At 42.0% G+C, this 19,949-nt stretch overlaps 1 protein-coding gene across 1 annotated transcript; it reads left to right on the plus strand.

The window, feature by feature from the left end:
- The first annotated feature begins 4,732 nt into the window (after nucleotides 1-4,732).
- On the plus strand, nucleotides 4,733-19,923 carry parp3 (poly (ADP-ribose) polymerase family, member 3). Its single transcript, XM_084167985.1, has 11 exons — nucleotides 4,733-4,843; nucleotides 5,396-5,611; nucleotides 6,529-6,654; nucleotides 6,814-6,996; nucleotides 13,947-14,085; nucleotides 14,620-14,837; nucleotides 15,065-15,223; nucleotides 15,443-15,529; nucleotides 15,739-15,916; nucleotides 16,153-16,296; nucleotides 18,548-19,923. Exons 2-11 carry the CDS (start codon nucleotides 5,417-5,419, stop codon nucleotides 18,715-18,717), a joined length of 1,599 nt encoding a protein of 532 aa, XP_084024111.1. The 5' UTR covers nucleotides 4,733-4,843; nucleotides 5,396-5,416; the 3' UTR covers nucleotides 18,718-19,923.
- Nucleotides 19,924-19,949: the final 26 nt, after the last annotated feature.

Raw genomic sequence — 19,949 nt, forward strand, 5'->3', positions numbered from 1 at the left:
TCCTCCAGCATCTTCACAAGGTCCTTTGCTGTTGTTCTGGGATTTATTTGCACTTTTTGCACCAAAGTACGTTTATCTCTAGGAGACAGAACGCATCTCCTTCCTGAGCGGTATGATGGCTGCGTGGTCCCATGGTGTTTATACTTGCGTACTATTGTTTGTACAGATGAACGTGGTACCTTCAGGCGTTTGGAAATTGCTCCCAAGGATGAACCAGACTTGTGGAGGTCTACAATCTTTTTTCTGAGGTCTTGGCTGATTTCTTTTCATTTTCCCATGACGTAAAGAAAAGAGGCACTGAGTTTGAAGGTAGGCCTTGAAATACATCCACAGGTACACCTCCAATTGACTCAAATTATGTCAGTTAGCCTATCAGAAGCTTCTAAAGCCATGACATCAAGTACTGGAGTTTTCCAAGCTGTTTAAAGGCACAGTCAACTTAGTGTATGTAAACTTCTGACCCACTGGAATTGTGATACAGTGAAATAATCTGTCTGTAAACAATTGTTGGAAAAATTACTTGTGTCATGCACAAAGTAGATGTCCTAACCGACTTGCCAAAACTATAGTTTGTTAACAAGAAATGTGTGTGGTTGAAAAACTAGTTTTAATGACTCCAACCTAAGTGTATGTAAACTTCCGACTTCAACTGTAGGTGTCTGGTTAGACCGTAAACTATCCTTCCAGACTAACATTAAGCATCTCCAATCCAAACTTAAATCTAGAATCGGCTTCCTATTTCGCAAAAAAGCCTCCTTCACTCATGCTGCTAAACATGCCCTCGTAAAACTGACTATCCTACCGATCCTTGACTTTGGCGATGTCATTTACAAAATAGCTTCCAACACTCTACTTAGCAAATTGGATGTAGTCTATCACAGTGCCATCCGTTTTGTCTCCAAAGCCCCATATACTACCCACCATTGTGACCTGTACGCTCTCGTTGGCTGGCCATCACTACATATTAGTCGAAAAAAAAACACTGGCTCCAGGTCATCTATAAATCACTTCTAGGCAAATCCCCGCCTTATCTTAGTTCATTGGTCACCATAGCAACACCCACCCGTAGTATGCGTTCCAGCAGGTATATCTCACTGGTCATCCCCAAAGCCAACACCTCCTTTGGCCGCCACTCCTTCCAGTTCTCTGCTGCAAATGACTGGAACGAACTGCAAAAATCTCTGAAGCTGGAGACACTTATCTCCCTCACTATCTTTAAGCATCAGTTGTCAGAGCAGCTTGCCGATCACTGCACCTGTACACAGCCCATCTGTAATTAGCCCACCCAACTACCTCATCCCCATATTGTTATTTACATTGTTATTTATTTTGCTCATTTATCCCCAGTATCTCTATCTCTATCATCTTCTGCACATCTATCACTCCAGTGTTAATGCTAAATTGTAATTATTTTGCACTATGGCCTATTTATTGCCTTACCCTAAATAATATATAATATGCCATTTAGCAGACGCTTTTATCCAAAGCGACTTACAGTCATGTGTGCATACATTTTTGTGTATGGGTGGTCCCGGGGATCGAACCCACTACCCTGGCGTTACAAGCGCCGTGCTCTACCAGCTGAGCTACAGAGGACCACACCATACCTCCATAACTTACTACATTTGCACACACTGTATATAGATTTTCTATTGTGTTATTGACTGTACGTTTTGTTTATTCCATATGTAACTCTGTGTTGTTGTTGTTTTTATCACACCTGCTTTGCTTTATCTTGGCCAGGTCGCCGTTGTAAATGAGAACTTGTTCTCAACTGGCTGACCTGGTTAAATAAAGGTGAAATAACATAAAATAAAATAAAAAGTTGCAAAATAGCTGAAAAGTAGTAAGTAGTTGAACATTTGCTCATTAGCTAAAATGCTAAATGTTCATGATGAGATTGGAACTCGCAACCTTTGGGTTGCTAGACATTTGTGTTATACGCCCACTCCTCCAACCTGACCAACCACCCTACTTTCATTTCTGCCTTAAGTAACCATCTGTCTTATGTAACCATACCAAAAGTAACATATCATACTAATTTGAGTGTCCCGGATTAACATTTACTATGTTACGTCTAGTCTATGAGACCAGGCTGTAAAAACTGGTCCTTACACCCAGACATTCACAGTCACATGTTAACATAATTGAGTAATCATAAGACATTCCAATCATGCACTGCAAAGTTGATAAGGCCTGTTAATATGAGTAATGGAATAGTTTTAGGTATAGAGAGCTCTCTGTTTAAAAGTTACACCAACTACACTTTCACCAGTGTTTGGGTAATATAGTGTGCCATAATCTGAGCAAATATTAACCCATATCATGATACAGTACTGTATGATATGACCATTTAAAATAAAATAGTGTAGGGCAGGCAAATCAAGTTGTATATGAATGGCCAGACCATGGTTGATAAAACAGTCACACCTGCCACCTGAGTCAGAGAGGGCAGTGTGCAGCTGTGATTGGGTGCAATCTGGACATGTAGGCTGGCTCACCCATCACTAGTATCCATGAGGCAAAGGTAATGTCAGTAAGGCAGGGCTCTCAAAGTCTGCTGTGGGGTCAGGTCAGGTACTGTAGGTAGGCTGGTGTAAATCACATTCAAGCCAGAATCCAGCTGGGGCCTGAGTCTGCCTGCCACAGGTATGAGACATTTTGGAAAACAAACAGAAATCAGAATCCTCATGTTTTGACAGCTTGTGCCCATCTCAAATCAAATCAAATTTTATTGGCCACATGCGCCGAATACAACAGGTGCAGACATTACAGTGAAATGCTTACTTACAGCCCTTAACCAACAGTGCATTTATTTTTAACAAAAAAAAAGTAAAAATAAAACAACAACAAAAAAAGTGTTGAGAAAAAAAGAGCAGAAGTAAAATAAAATAACAGTAGGGAGGCTATATATACAGGGGGGTACCGGTGCAGAGTCAATGTGCGGGGGCACCGGCTAGTTGAGGTAGTTGAAGTAATATGTACATGTGGGCAGAGTTAAAGTGACTATGCATAAATAATTAACAGAGTAGCAGCAGCGTAAAAGGATGGGGTGGGGGGGCATTGCAAATAGTCCGGGTAGCCATGATTAGCTGTTCAGGAGTCTTATGGCTTGGGGGTAGAAGCTGTTGAGAAGTCTTTTGGACCTAGACTTGGCACTCCGGTACCGCTTGCCGTGCGGTAGCAGAGAGAACAGTCTATGACTAGGGTGGCTGGAGTCTTTGACAATTTTGAGGGCTTTCCTCTGACACCGCCTGGTATAGAGGTCCTGGATGGCAGGAAGCTTGGCCCCAGTGATGTACTGGGCCGTACGCACTACCCTCTGTAGTGCCTTGCGGTCGGAGGCCAAGCAGTTGCCATACCAGGCGGTGATGCAACCAGTCAGGATGCTCTCGATGGTGCAGCTGTATAATTTTTTGAGGATCTGAGGACCCATGCCAAATCTTTTCAGTCTCCTGAGGGGGAATAGGCTTTGTCGTGCCCTCTTCACGACTGTCTTGGTGTGTTTGGACCATGATAGTTTGTTGGTGATGTGGACACCAAGGAACTTGAAGCTCTCAACCTGTTCCACTACAGCCCCGTCGATGAGAATGGGGGTGTGCTCAGTCCTCTTTTTTTTCCTGTAGTCCACAATCATCTCCTTTGTCTTGGTCACGTTGAGGGAGAGGTTGTTGTCCTGGCACCACACGTCTATTCTCAGGTTGAAGTTACAGGGCAGAGACCAGGCAACTCTGATCAGAACAACTCTAAGTATGCCATCTGTAGCAGTCCTTCTTCTTCTTCTTCTTCTTCTTCTTCTTCTTCTTCTTCTTCTTCTTCTTCTTCTTCTTCTTCTTCTTCTTCTTCTTCAGTATAATGGTGTTTGCAACAATAGCCTACCTGTAGCAGTCTGGTAGCAGTCCCTTATTTATTACCAATTGCCAATGCATTTTCAATGCCTGATAATACTTTTGTATTCAATACAGAATGACAGAACATTGAATTCAGAAAATCAGATTGAATTCCCTATAAAATAAAGTGCACATGAATGTCTCAGTGTGTTATATGAATTACGGACCACACCTTGAATGGACAGTCTCTCAATAACAGGGATGGGCAACATTGATGGGGGTGGTGGCCACAAGAAATCTGAACTCATCATGAGGGGCAGCAGTGGCTCGTGGGTCTGCGTACCCACATCCATACCCACACATTCACTCAGAGCCAGCACTAGCCTTTTGCCCCCAAAGCATTTTAGTGCCCCCCCCCCCCCTCTTGACAGAGGAGAGAAATTTTAGAGTTCATTTTCTGCAATTCTACACGTTTTGCCATGGGGGCATAGAGAAAATGTTGTACTTTTAAAGCAAGTTTGCTGCAATTCTACACACTTTGCCATGGGGTGGGCAGAAATGTTAGCAGTTTTTTATTATATGATATCTGAGTGAGAGTGACTAACATTACTTCGACCATGATTACTACAAGTATAGATAGCTGGCTAGACTAATTTACCAGTCTAAAATGTTTTAGCTGACATTGTCTAATTGAGTCACTGTCAGTGACTAACATAATAAGAGAAAAACTGCTGATGAACAATAACATTTCGAAATTGCACATTGTGTGTGTGTGTGTGTGTGTGTGTGGGGGGGGGGGGGTATTGATCCGGTCGGCCGCCAGTTGCCCATCCCTGCTCTATAATGTACATTTGTATCTGCAACTTTCTGATGCCGCTCCCCCCCCCCCCCCCACCTCCCCCAAAAAGCGGAAGTAGCGCTCCCTCGACAGTCGGTGAGTCTGTCAAAATATTGTTTTGTGCTCGTGCTACTTCTGACAGTGACCGCTCGAGCTGCCGAGTCCCTGCTCTAAGGTAAGTAGCAAGTTGATGAAGGTTTGCAAATTGTTTATCTAGCTTCACATTTCTGTCAGCTGTAGCGGCATCCATAGCCTTGTAGTTAGCTAGCTAGCAAACGCTATTGCGTGAACTTCTCGATACCAACGGCGTTTAGCTAACGTTACACACCCACAAAAGGAAGTTATTGGACTTTGCACCAAGCTAACTAAACCAGCTAGCTATCTACCTAAACATTACTGAGGGGTTATACATGGAAATCCAGCTAGGACAGCTGCTGTAGCTAGCTAAAAAGACATATCTCAACCTCCCCAGTGCCTCCTTAGACAGGTCAGGGAACTTACGGGCATGTCAGAACTTGTCTGTGTCTGCTTTTTCTACGATGTCTGCTGCTACTACTTCTGTGTTACTGGAAGTACCCCGCCTCACTCATCTGTATCAAAACACCAGTGCCAGTGTGCCAGAAAGGGGATGAAGTGAAAAGCACCTTCCTCAAGTGCATCAGGACTATCGTTCATTCTTCACATTTTAGTGTGTTGATGATGCATAATGTTTGTCTCTTTTCTGCAGTGATTGAGATACAGATAAAGGATGGCACCAAAGAGAAGGGCTGCCTCATCCACCAAAGCCAATAAAGCAGGTGGAAAGAAGGTGAAGCAAGAGCCTGACACACCAAAGGATGCCTTTACCTCTGCCAAAGAGGCTCTGAAGGCTGCAGGGCCAGAAGTTAAGGGCAAAAGGAAGGCTGATGAGCACTGCTTGCTGTCAGAACAGCATTCAGGAAGGGTGAGTTGGACATCATATCAAGGCAGGGAGTAGGCTATTTATTGGGCTGCCTGTACCTCCAATCAGACAAATATATTGTGTACTATTTCAACTCAAAAGTCCTCCTGTGCAGCCATTACTACTCCATTGAGGTACTTTGAAAGTGTTACTGTGATTGAAGCATTTGTCACACACTGACCATTACATTTACATTTTAGTCACTTAGCAGACGCTCTTATCCAGAGCGACTTACATGAGCAATTAGGGTTAAGTGCCTTGCTTAAGGGCACATCGACAGATTTTTCACCTAGTCGGCTCGGGGATTAGAACCAGCGACCTTTCGGTTACTGGCACAACGCTCTTACCAACTAAGCTACCTGCCGCCCCATAAAGGCTATGACAATGAATGGCTTTGTGAGTTCAGTTCAGCCACACCCTTCATTTAGAATCCATGAGGTCTGACTAATTTCCATTATACAAACCTTAGTAGTGACATGTAGGGTACAGTAATAGTTTCAGTTGGAAGTAAACTCCCTGAGAGAGAGATATACACTTGCCCCCTGCATTCATCTAATACAGAAGGGGTCTATGCTCTTGTCTCCTTGTTCAAGACATTAGCTTTGCTCAGTTGTAATGTACGCTCCCCCAAGACACCTGAGATAATGAGTGTGTAAGGTCACTCATATCTACTGTATATGCTGCATTCAGTTATAGCTGTTTCAAAAGACCAATGTGTTGCTACAGTATGTGTGCTAATCATTCATATGTAGCGGAATCTAAAACTGTCACTAGTTACAGGTATTTGACTTGATGATTTGTTTGATCAGCCTTGCAGTCACGTCAGTAGGACAGACTGCTGTGCAGTGCAATAGATGAATGTGTCCATTTTTATCTGACTGCTTTCCTGAATCATGTTCCTCCTTTAATCTCCCCAACAGGTGTATGAAGATTATGATTGCATGTTGAATCAGACCAACATTGGAAATAACAACAACAAGTTTTATGTTATTCAAGTGTTGCATATAGATGCCTCTTACTACTGCTGGACCAGATGGGGGAGAGTGGTAAGCTACATTTCAGACAGACAAGATGGTAGTTTACTGCACATTCCTGTGTAAACTTTAGTAGTAAATCTACATTTAAGTGAATTATGTTAAGTACTAAACTATTAATTTCTTGAGCATCCAGAATTGAAGCATCATTTTCTCCTCTCTCCTTTACAGGGAGAAACAGGCCAGTCAAACCTATCAGACCCCTCCGACAGCCCAGACAAAGCCATCAAAGACTTTGAGAAGAAGTTCAAAGACAAGACAAAGAACAGCTGGAAGGAGCGGGACAACTTTGTGTCTCACCCAGGGAAGTACACCCTGATAGATGTGGATGGAGACCAGGATGCAGAGGTCAAGGTACAGTGGTGGCTGGGTCTCAGTAGGACTAAGGATTCTAAAATAGGGTTAGGCGATTTTACGATTGCATCGTCTATCAACGATGTTTGACAGCCATTGTCGATGGTAATGACATTGTGATATCATAAACAATGTTTTAGCATATTTGAACTTAAATTCAGCACCGGAGTCTGGCAGCGCACAACAGCGCAGCGGAGTGAACACACAGCAGGGCGACAAGCCAAATGGCCTATTCCCTATTTGCCATAGCCTACATTTTCAGTACATACAGTACCAGTCAAAAGTTTGGACACACCTACTCATTCAAGGGTTTTTCTTTATTTTTACTATTTTCTACATTGTAGAATAACAGTGAAGACATCAAAACTATGAAATAACACATATGGAATCATGTAGTAACCAAAAAAGTGTTAAACAAATCAAAATATATTTTAGATTCTTCAAAGTAGCCACCCTTTGCCTTGATGACAGCTTTGCACACTCTTGGCATTCTCTCAACCCGCTTCACCTGGAATGCTTTTCCAACGGTCTTGAAGGAGTTCCCACATATGCTGAGAACTTGTTGGCTGCTTTTCCTTCACTCTGTGGTCCAAACCATCTCAATTGGGTGAGGTCGGGTGATAGTGGAGGCCAGGTCATCTGATGCAGCACTCCATCACTCTCCTTCTTGGTCAAATAGCCCTTACACAGCCTGGAGGTGTTGGGCCATTGTCCTGTTGAAAAACAAATGGGATGGCGTATCGCTGCAGAAGGCTGTGGTAGCCATGCTGGTGAAGTGTGCCTTGAATTCTAAATAAAGAACCATCACTCCACCACCTCCATGCTTCACGGTGGGAACCACACATTCGGAGATCATCCGTTCACCTACTCTGCGTCTCACAAAGACACGGTGGTTGGAATCAAAAATCTCAAATTTGGACTCATCAGAACAAAGGACAGATTTCCACCGGTCTAATGTCTATTGCTCGTGTTTCTTGGCCCAAGCAAGGCTCTTCTTCTTATTGGTGTCCTTTAGTAGTGGTTTCTTTGCAGCAATTCGACCATGAAGGCCTGATTCACGCAGTCTCCTTTGAACAGTTGATGTAGAGATGTCTGTTACTTGAACTCTGTGAAGCATTTATTTGGGCTGCAATTTCTGAGGCTGGTAACTCTAATGAAGTTATCCTCTGCAGCAGAGGTAACTCTGGGTATTCCTTTCATGTGGCGGTCCTCATGAAAGCCAGTTTCATCATAGCGCTTGATGGTTTTTGCGACTGCAAATTTTCCAGATTGACTGACCTTCATGTCTTAAAGTAATGATGGACTGTCATTTGTCTTTGCTTATTTGAGCTGTTCTTGCCATAATATGTACTTGGTCTTTTACCAAAAAGGGCTCTCTTCTGTATACCACCCTACTTTGTCACAACACAACTGATTGGCTCAAACGCATTAAGAAGGAAAGAAATTCCACAATTTAACTTTTAGCAAGGCACACCTGTTAATTGAAATGCATTCCAGGTGACTACCTCATGCACCATTCTGAGTCCTCAAAGTAAAAAAATAAAAAATTAAATTCTTCCCCCACCCCCCCCATAAAAAAAAAAATGGCTATCATAAGTTGAATGCACCAATTTGTAAGTCGCTCTGGATAAGAGCGTCTGCTAAATGATGTAAATGTAATGATCATGGGCCTTTTTCAGCAAACACCGTTTGGTTTATTGTTTAAAAATCTTTAATATCCCCTTTGAATGTATTTCCCTCCTTGCAAACCAAACAGCCAATAATAGGCTATTGGCATACACATTGGCTACTGTCATTGAAAGTTGCAGTAGGTTAAACGTTACTTTGACAAGTTAATACTGGATCAGTGTCCCGAAATCGGGACAGTTGTTGCTCAATATGCGATATTTGACTAGAAGGGCATTGTAAACAACAGCGAACTTTCCGGGACATAGACATGTCTTACATCGTCAGAAAGCTTAAATGATTGTTAATGTAACTACAGTGTCCAATTTACAGTAGCTATTACAGCGAAAAAATACCATGCTATTGTTTGAGGATAGTGCACAACAAAAAAACACTTATCAAGGCAACTGGTTTGATATATTTACCTCTGACGGTAAATAATGTACTTAGTCAGCCATCATTACGCACCAATGAGACGAGCGGTGTTCACTTGATTGACAGTGTCTTGGTGCAATGACCACCTATTTAGCTAGCTAGATAGCCAATGAGCTGGGCTTTACAGTTGTATGTAAACACCCTTTGTACGACAAACAGCCATCAAGCTAGAGCTGTCGCAACCGTGTTCATTCTCAAAGAAAACAGGACGAATGGTAGTTTGCGTTACGCAGCGCGGTTCGTTCTCTTCTATAAACTTTTCTCAAAACTGAAAAAGTAAAACATGGCTACTAAGAGTGGAAAAGCTAAATCAAAGTCCATGTATACAAATTTGGATGAGATTATTGCAGAAATTGACCGTAGAGTGACAGAGAACGAATGGACGAGGACTCTGAGTGAGCACAGTTTTGATTCCAGCGCAGAAGGAAAATATCCACTTTTAGATCAGTAAGTAAAATACGTTTTTGCTTCTCATGCTAATGCAGTTTTAAATGTTTGCATATTCATTTGAGATATTTCTCTCTCATATATATTCACACACAGTGCCTTCGGAAAGTATTCAGACCCCTTGACTTTTTCCATATTTTGTTACGTTACAGCCTTATTCTAGAATGGATTAAAAATTAAATAATAAAATCCTCATCAATCTACACACAATACCCCATAAATACAAAGCAAAACCAGATTATTTTTTAAATTGTTGCACACAAAAAAAAATGGTTTCCAGGTTTCCTCCAGACGTGACGCATGGCATTCAGGCCAAAGAGTTCAATCTTGGTTTAATCACACCAGAGAATCTTGTTTCTCATGGTCTGAGAGTCTTTAGGTGCCTTTTGGCAAACTCCAAGCGGGCTGTCATGTGCCTTTTACTGAGGAGTGGCTTCCTTCTGGCCACTCTACCATAAAGGCCTGATAGGTGGAGTGCTGCAGAGATGGTTGTCCTTCAGGAATGTTCTCCCATCTCCACAGAGGAACTCTGGAGCTCTATCAGAGTGACCATCGGGTTATTAGTCACCTCCCTGACCAAGGCCCTTCTCCCCCGATTGCTCAGTTTGGCCGGGCGGCCAGCTCTAGGAAGAGTCTTCGTGGTCCCAAACCTCTTCCATTTAAGAATGATGGAGGCCATTTGGTTCTTGGGAACCTTCAATGCTGCAGAAATTTACTGGTACCCTTCCCCAGATCTGTGCCTCGACACAATCCTGTCTCGGAGCTCTACAGACAATTCCTTCGACCTCATGGCTTGGTTTTTGCTCTGACATGCACTGTCAACTGTGGGACCTTTATATAGACAGGTGTGTGCCTTTTCTAAATCATATCCAATCAATTGAATTTACCACAGATAGACTCCAATCAAGTTGTAGAAACATCTCAAGGATGATCAATGGAAACAGAATGCACCTGAGCTCAATTTCGAGTCACATAGCGAAGGGTCTGAATACATATGTAAATAAGGTATTTCTGATTTTCAAAAATGTCTAAACCTTTTTTCCCTTTGACATTATAGGATATTGTGTGTAGATTGAGGGGGAAAAACATTTTATTTAATCAATTTTAGAATAAGCCGGTAACCTAACAAAATGTGGAAAAAGTGAAGGGGTCTTTGCTATGAAGCCCCTAAATAAGATATGGTGCAACCAATTACCTTCAGAAGGCACATAATTAGTTAGATTGCACACAGGTGGACTTTATTTAAGTGTCACATGATATGTCACATGATCTCAGTGTATATATACACCTGTTCTGAAAGGCCCCAGAGTCTGCAACACCACTAAGCAAGGGGCACCACCAAGCAAGCGGCACCATGAAGACCAAGGAGCTCTCCAAACAGGTCAGGGACAAAGTTGTGGAGAAGTACAGATCAGGGTTGGGTTATAAAAAAATATCAGAGACTTTGAACATCCCACGGAACACCATTTAAATCCATTATTAAAAAATTGAAAGAATATGGCACCACAACAAACCTGCCAAGAGAGGGCCGCCCACCAAAACTCACGGACCAGGCAAGGAGGGCATTAATCAGAGAGGCAACAAAGAGACCAAAGATAACCCTGAAGGAGCTGCAAAGCTCCACAGCGGAGAGTGGAGTATCTGTCCATAGGACCACTTTAAGCCATACACTCCATAGAGCTGGCTTTACGGAAGAGTGGCCAGAAAAAAGCCATTGCTTAAAGAAAAAAATAAGCAAACACGTTTGGTGTTCGCCAAAAGGCATGTGGGAGACTCCCCAAACATAGGAAAAAGGTACTCTGAGACTACAATTGAGCTTTTTGGCCATCTAGGAAAACGCTTTATCTTATTTCTTGTTTGTTTCACAATAAAAATTATTTTGCATCTTCAAAGTGATAGGCATGTTGTGTAAATCAAATGATACAAACCCCCAAAAAAATCCATTTTAATTCCAGGTTGTAAGGCAACAAAATAGGAAAAATGCCAAGGGGGGTGAATACTTTCGCAAGCCACTGTATGTGTTGTACATTTGATTTTTTGATGCAGGGCTCACCCCCTGCTAAAATAAAGGTTAAATAAAATAAGTAATAGTATAACTTGAGTTCCAACTGAGTTTTTAAAATCCTCAATAGTTGTTGAGACTCAGATGACCCCTGGGAGCCAACTCCAGAGACCACATTAAAGTCCTCCATCCCCCACTCATTCAAACGTAATTACTGGTTCCTTCAGTCTGACTCCTGCTGCTGTCTCTGGCTCCACACCCACCCGGCCAAAATGCATAACTGCAGACCTGAATGTGCCTCAGGGCCACAATAGCACAGCAGGGAGGCATCATTGTACTCTGTGCCACAATAAATCTCCCATCACCTGCACTACTTGTGCTGTTACCCTCTGCTTCACAGCAGAAAGAGACTGCTATGGGACTTGGCATCTGCAGCACAATATTGTGTAGAGGACTGTGGGTGTTCTAAATACTCTAATTGTAAATAGTGTGTAAATAAATAAATAGTTTTTTTTTTCAATGTGTTTGTTGTGTGTGCATTTATGACATTAGATCAGTGTTGGCTGCTAACCTGGCCCTTATCTTAAATAGTTCACTTCTGTGTTGGGAGGCATTGGATCAGAGTTCTCGTCGCGTCTTCTGTTGGTACCTTTCATGCTGCTAATGATGTTCCATCATGTATGACATTCCTGGGAGTGTGTAAACTTAAACTTAAATGTTTTATTTCCATAGCGTTTTTGTATGTTCTCTATAGTTATGTACTTGGAAATGTATCAATAGACCAATTCGGCCACTTGGAGACCACTTGGGTACATTTGGGCAAACTCGTGAGGGACACCTGGGAGACTTCATACAAAATATTATGTAGCTCTCTCATTCTTGAATGTATCAGTCTGAAACTTTGCACACACACTGTTGCCCTGTTGTGGACAACATATATCTCAATATATGGCCTTTCTTTTGCAGTTCAAAGATGATGCAACAAAAATAGAAATCGCATGTTTTTTTTGTTTTTATCTTTTTATCTTTTACCAGATCTATTGTGTTATATTCTCCTACATTTCATTTCACATCTCCACAAACTTCAGTGTTTCCTTTCAAATAGTATCAAGAATAAGCATATCCTTGCTTCAGGTCCTGAGCTACAGGCAGTTTAGAGTTGGGTATGTCATTTTAGGTGGAAATTGAGATGAAGGGTCCTATCCAGAAGAGGTTAAGCTTATAAGCTAATATGTGTAATATTGTCAGTGTTTATTAATGTCCTTCAATTGCGCAACGGGCTATCGGGCATAAGCTCCCGCAGCACTTTCAATAAGCAGGACCAAAAAATACATGAATGATGAGTCTGTGTTGGAGTTGTCTCACAAACAACTTTATTTTTGAATAGCTTACAAATTGTGCATTTGTATAAAAGTCAACTTTAAGAAAAACAAATTATTTAGCCTATAACATTCTTTATAACACTTGAATGAACATTGGCTTAGGCAAAAAATGAATAGGCCAATTAGGATATGCCTTTTGCCTTTCGAACTGTACAAATCCTAAATATAGTTACAAAATAAATAAAGTAGCCTAAACAAAATAAGTACGAAAATAACACATTTGTGCAATAAAACAAAGTGCAAGTAAATCTTTCAACGTTTGACAGAATATGTTACCTATCCTATAAGCTATATATTTTGAATAAGATTCATCTGGATTTGAATATAGGCTACATTTAAATAAAGTGCAAAGAGGAACCATTAGGTGTAGTTGTTTTTTACCATGTCTTAGGCCTACCTAAAGGTTTCTGGCAACGAACACCAGCATGTTCACCTTTTCTGCCCAGAGTAGCAAACTCAGTAGGATGATGGACTTGTAAATGTTGACGGAGGTTTGTAGTCTGTCCATCCTTTACCCTGAATCTTTTTGCGTATTCTGCAAGTGACTTCGGTCAGGTCTGCTGGCTCACCTTTTATCCTTCGTCCTGAAACCGAAGAATGCTTAACAACACTAAGTCAGCCATAGTTTTTTTTTTCTGATTTAGTGTAAGGCAGGCTATACTATAGTTACTAAGTGAAATGCTGTTTTTTTTTACAGTCTGGAGTAGCCTAAATGAGGAAAGAATTACGCAAATGCCCTTACCCAGATGCTCAAGATGATGATGAAATAGCAATAGCCTACACTTTATATGGCTGTAATATTCATTTTTAAAAGGTAGGCTAATATAACTATCTAATAATATAGCTGTAATTTCAGACATCGCCCAACCATACTCTAAAGAATAACAACATTTTACCTTACTGGCTCCTGTTGTTAGTATATCTTACAATACGCTCCGGCGGTCAGGCTGACTCTCATTATTGTTTTGCTGTGTCCATTTCTGTTCTCTCTATAACATGCTCTGTTCTGGCTTTTGCAGGTGGACAGTGTTGATGGGATGATTGTCAAGGGGCCCAGAAACATCCTCCCTTGCACCCTGGACAAGCCCACGCAGGAGCTCATCCAGCTCATCTTCAGCAATGACATGTTCAAAGAGGCCATGGAGTGCATGAACCTGGGTGGGTGTCAATTTCAGTCCAGCACACCACCTGTACCCCTCCAGCACTGAAACAACTCTCTGTTCTTGAGTCAGTAAGCCTCGGTGGGGTCTGTCTATGTACACATGTTCTGTTATGTAACATACCTGTTGGACTGGACTGCTTGTTGTATTGTGTTTTACTATGTCAGTGCAATGATATACTTGGCTGTTAAACTGAAGTCAGGGAAGCCCAGGCATCTGCTCTATGTGATCAGAGAAGAGTATCCTAAATCATTAACTAGAGTAATTTTAAATGGATCTGGAGCTAAATGTCTAATCCATATAAAAACCCAGTCTGTCTGATTGATAATGTAAGTAGGACTGTAAAATGTATATAATTTTGATTCAGCTGTATTGCAAGTTTCCTAACTACCACATTTACCAATGTAGAGGAGCAGTCACCATGGGCCTATATAAACTGCAGGTGTCTAACATATGAACTCCGACAGAGCAGTAGTATGATGTGTGTAATCATATCCTCCCTGGTTGTCTCTCTCTCTCTATGGGCCACCAGACATAAAGAAGATGCCCCTGGGGAAGCTGAGCAAGCTGCAGATCGCTAAGGGCTTTGAGGTGCTAGAGGAGATCGAGGGAGCCATGAACGCCAGCAGGCCCAAACTGGAGGAGCTCTCCTCCAAGTTCTTCACCACCATCCCACACAACTTTGGACGCACCAGGCCCCCGGTCATCAACACCTCTGGGATCGTGGAGCAGAAGAAGGAGATGCTTCTGGTGAGATCAATTTGTACTTGATTAGACGCTGTCACAGTATTGTGCTTTGTGGAATGAGATTGATCTTGATCAGTACTATTTAGGGCCAAGAGATTTTATTAATTTTTTATAGCCTACAATAAGTACCCATTTTTCCCTGATCAGGTCTGGTGAAACTCCTGGCCCTAATCATGATGAGTAGTCTTTTCCAGGCCTGATCCCATTCCTGACTGTGCTGTCCCCTGCAGGTGCTGGCTGATATAGAGATAGCCCAGAACATGAAGGCTGAGACTAAGAAGGCCCAGGAGCAAATGGAGGTGGAGAAAGTACCTCATCCACTGGACCAGAACTATCTGTCTCTCAACTGCAAACTCGGTCTACTACAAAGAGATACACAGGAATTCAAGGTACTGTGGTCTCTAATAGAAGTTTCATTCTATACAAACATGACTGTATTGTTCAAAATCAGACAAATCTTTAGTGATATACTGATGGTCATATTTAGTGGCGTAAATGCCATATAGGTGACTATATTTACTGTGACAAAGCATACTTTATACTACAAAGACAATAATATTGTAAATGTTGAGCTTCCATTGTATTTCCATTCTTGTCTCCATTTAAAGGTAATAGAGAAATACCTGAAGGCCACTGCATGTAGCCACAACCAGCCAAAGATTATAGATATCTGGGAGGTGGACAGAGAGACTGAGGTGGGTAACATATGGCACAACAACTTCATATCATAATCCTTGTAGCATATTATACAGCATTAATTGTTTTACTCATTTGCTGTGATCTTGATTTTTATGCTGATGAATATAAAAAATATATTGTATAACTGTAGGTTTGTTTGACTTAGCATGAGTATTTAAAGTGAATCTTTCTGTGGGTCTGTGTCTGTGGGGATTGTTTTCCGCAGGCAGAGAGATTCAGGGAGAATGACGGTCTGGAGAACCGGCGTCTGCTGTGGCACGGTACGAACGTGGCGGTGGTGGCAGCCATCTTGAAGGGTGGCCTGCGGATCATGCCCCAGTCAGGGGGCCGCGTGGGAAGGGGCATCTACTTTGCCTCGGAGAACAGCAAGTCTGCTGCATACGGTGAGGCTATAGCTACCATGTGGCGGCACTACCGTTATCTCTTTTAGACGTCAACTTCGGAATATCCAGTCTATTTTCAAATGTATGTTATCATACAATATAGTGAGAATAAGACTGTTAGGTGCACTACTACGTCACTGTTAGTTTTGTGAAGAAATACTGTGCTGTTTACTACATATAGGGACTTTAAAAGGAACTCCCTAACAGCCATGTCTCTGTGTCCTGTTCCTGTGTAGTTCGTACGTCTAAAAACACGGGGGTGATGTTTCTGAACGAGGTGGTGCTGGGGAAGGAAAACACTATCACTATGGACGACAGCTCCCTGAGGAAGGCTCCTACTGGCTACGACTGCGTGGTGGCTAGAGGACAGGTGGAACCAGGTACAGTAGCCTGAGCTATGTTGTTGATGTAAATTAAGAAGAGCGTGGGGCCTAGGATCGAGCCTTGGGGTACTCCCTTGGTGACAGGCAGTGGCTGAGACAGCAAACGTTATGACTTTACACACTGCACTCTTTGAGAGAGGTAGTTAGCAAACTAGGCCAAATACCCCTCAGAGACACCAATACTCCTTAGCCGACCCACCAGAATGGTCTACCGTATCAAAAGCTTTGGCCTAGTCAATAACAGTAACAGCACAACATTGCTTAGAATCAAGGGCAATGGTGACATCATTTAGGACCTTTAGGTTGCAGTGACACATCCATAACCTGAGCAGAAACCAGATTGCATACAGAGAGAATACTATAGCCCTCAAGAAAGGCAGTCAGTTGATTGACAAGTTTTTCCAACACTTTTGATAAAAAGGGCAAGAGAAATGTACCTATGATGTTAGGATCAGCTTGATCTCCCCCTAAAAATAAAGGCACTGGGAACCTCCCCAGAGAGGAAAGACAGGTTAAAAAGGTGAGAGCAAGAGGCTCAACAATGATAGATAAAGAGGAAAGGATCTAAACCATCTGACCCAGATGTTTTTTGGGCGTCAAGTTTAAGGAGCTCCTTTAGCACCTCAGACTAAGTGACCGCCTGCAGGAACAAACTGTGTAGCGGGGCAGGGGAAAAAGAGGGAGGAGCATTGGGGCTAGTTGCATTAGAAGGGCTGGGAGATGAGGAAGTGTTGGACGGGCAAGGAGGCATGGCTGAGTCAAATAGGAATCCTGACAATTAAGTGGTTATTAAAGAGCTCAGGCTCCTTGTCAGTAACAACCACATCATCAACATTAAGGGGCATGGGGAGCTGTGAGGAGGAGAACTGCTCCTTAAAGTAACTAACTTTGGCCTTACGAATAGCCTGAGTGCACTTATTTCTCATTTGCCTGAACGACAGCCAGTCAGCATGAGTATTTGTTTGCCTTTCGCCAAATGGTGTTCTTGAGGTGGAGTAACTCTGCTAGATCACGGTCGAACAAGGGGCTGAACTTGTTTTTTAATTCTCATTTTCTTTATTGGGGTGTGCTTGTTAACAATACCACTGAAAATATAAAAAAAGAAGGTCGACTGAGGGGATCAAGCTGACTATATACCAATTTACAGAGGCCAGGTCATGAAGGAAGGCTTGCTCATTCAAGTTTTTCAGCAAGTGTCTGTGACAAATCAGGACCGGTTGTTTAACTGAGCAGCCATTACGAACATTGGCTGTAAAACAGTGATCACCAAAGTCATTACAGAAAACACCAGACTGATACCTATCAGGATTATTTGTGAGGATAACATCAAGTCACATTGTTTTAAGACTTTGTCAGGTGGTATAAGCATGTCCCAGTTTAGGTCACCTAACAGGACAAATTCAGACATAGTGTAAGGGGCCAGGAGAGAGCTTAGGGAAGGTAGGGTACAGGCCGGTGCTGATGGTGGATGATAACACCCAGCAACAGTCAACAAAGAGCTATTTGAAAGTTTAATGCTTAAAACCAGCTAATAAAATTGTTTTGGGGACAGACTGGAGACAACCGAGCACTGAAGGTGTTCCTTGGTAAAGATTGCCACTCCACCACTTTTGGAAGATCTGTCTTGCCGAAAAAGATTCTAACCAGAAAGGTTAACATCAGTGTTCAGAACACTCTTTCTTAACCATGTCTCAGTAATGACAACACATCTGGATTGGAGCTGTAAACCCACACTTTCAATTGATCAATTTTAGGTAATAAGCTTATAGTGTTAACTTGCAGAAAACCCAGGCTTTTACGAGAGCAGAAATTAGTGAAGCGGAAATTGGACCACAAGTCAGAATTGGGGCTAACAACAGTAGCGGACCAGGGTGTGCATGCACATTTCCAGATATCATCAGCAGTAATACAATCAGGGCACAGCAGAGGACAGGGAGAGCCCTGCAGTGTTTATTTTTTAAAATGACATTTGAATGTGCATTAGATGGCAACAAGATCATATTGTACAGCAATTTCATCAGGTAATGTGAATATAAAGCCGGCGAGAGGTGGTTAGAATAGGATGGGAAGCCATAGTCGTAAGTGTCTGTCTCCATATACACTACTGAAGTGGTTACTGTATGTCTAAACATCTGGTAGATGATCAGCAGATATCCAGAAGACTGCATCAGTCTAGTGAACACTGTTGTTGTGTATATCAGTACAGTGTTTTGTACAGTTGTGTAGTGAACACTGTGTGTTGTTTCAGACCCGTCTAAGGACATCTTCCTGACTCTGGATGGTAAGCAGGTGGCTGTGCCTCAGGGTGAACCCATCAAGCAGCCCCAGTACAAGGACAGCCACTTCTCCAACAGCGAGTATCTGGTCTACAAGGAGAACCAGTGTCGCATCCGCTACCTGCTGGAGCTCAGGTTTTAACCGGAGAGGAGGAGAGGCACCTATGCCCTCTAGGAGAGCGATATCTCCTGCTACGTCTAATTAGTAGAGTATGAAGAGTATTATTCAAATGAAGGTTGTTGTTGTTAGACACAACTATCACTGAGTACCATATTCAACCAAAGTTCCCTATAATATATCAGATATACTTCTCTGTGCCTTATGCTTTACACAACAGGCTTTGAGTGAAGTCTTCCATTGTCAGTTTTAGTTGCAAGTCGTTGGTGATTTTACTCTTAAACTGAGTATAAAAATTGCACTCACTTAAAATTCTAATCCTTATTGTAATTATATTAGTCTGCAATATTTACTTTGAACAGACCCATAGTATGGTGGATTTTCAATGTTATTGTACTATTTGGCCACTCATTTCTGTTATGGGAGGACTATTCTCTTTATCTTTACTGGATGTAGTGTGAATACTGTACCTTTACTAATATGCAATACAGTACCTACCTGTATCTTCATTCTGCACTACATCTGTTTTAATTTTGCTGTGAGTATTTCCTACTCTGAATATACTTGTATAAAGCTTTTTATTTTCACTTACCTACTTTAAGTGAAAACATCTCTCTTCAATAACTGTTTGAATGTTAGTGCATGCAACATAATTCAATACAATAGATAGGCCTATATGCTGTATTAGCATGGAGTAAAAGGCATGATTGAAGGAATAACTATAAATGATCTCTGTATGTTTACAGAAGTTTGATTTGCCTATAGTGTGCGTCTATGAAGGAGACCATGCAGCTTTGCAAATCTATAATCCCAGTGCACTGTGTATGTTAATATTCATGTAATACCTAGCAAGGCTCTGAAAGTTCCAGTGGTGATGATCAATGCGCTTGTCTCAGTTTATACATTTGCCTGGGTCCACATTCACAAAGCGTCTCAGAGTAGGATTCCTGATCTAGGATCAGTTTTGCCTTTTAAATCGTAATGAATAATTAGAGGGGGATCTGATTCTAGATCAGCACTCTAACTCTGAGACACTGTATGAATACGGGGCTGTTTATTCCACACAGCAGCCTATTGAGAGAATGTCCTTCTGCCATGCAACCAGGAGGTGTCACTAGTGAACACTCAGTCTCAGACCTTGTTGAATGTAACCACCTCTCTCAGCCTTTTTCCACCTGATCTATTTACTTGAACCTATAATGCAGGCTCAATAAACAAATAACCATCCAGCTGGCTGTCAGACCTCTCTCTCTGAG

Source organism: Coregonus lavaretus (assembly GCF_964263955.1).
Source record: "Coregonus lavaretus genome assembly, chromosome: 8".
Taxonomy (NCBI): Eukaryota; Metazoa; Chordata; class Actinopteri; order Salmoniformes; family Salmonidae; genus Coregonus; species Coregonus lavaretus.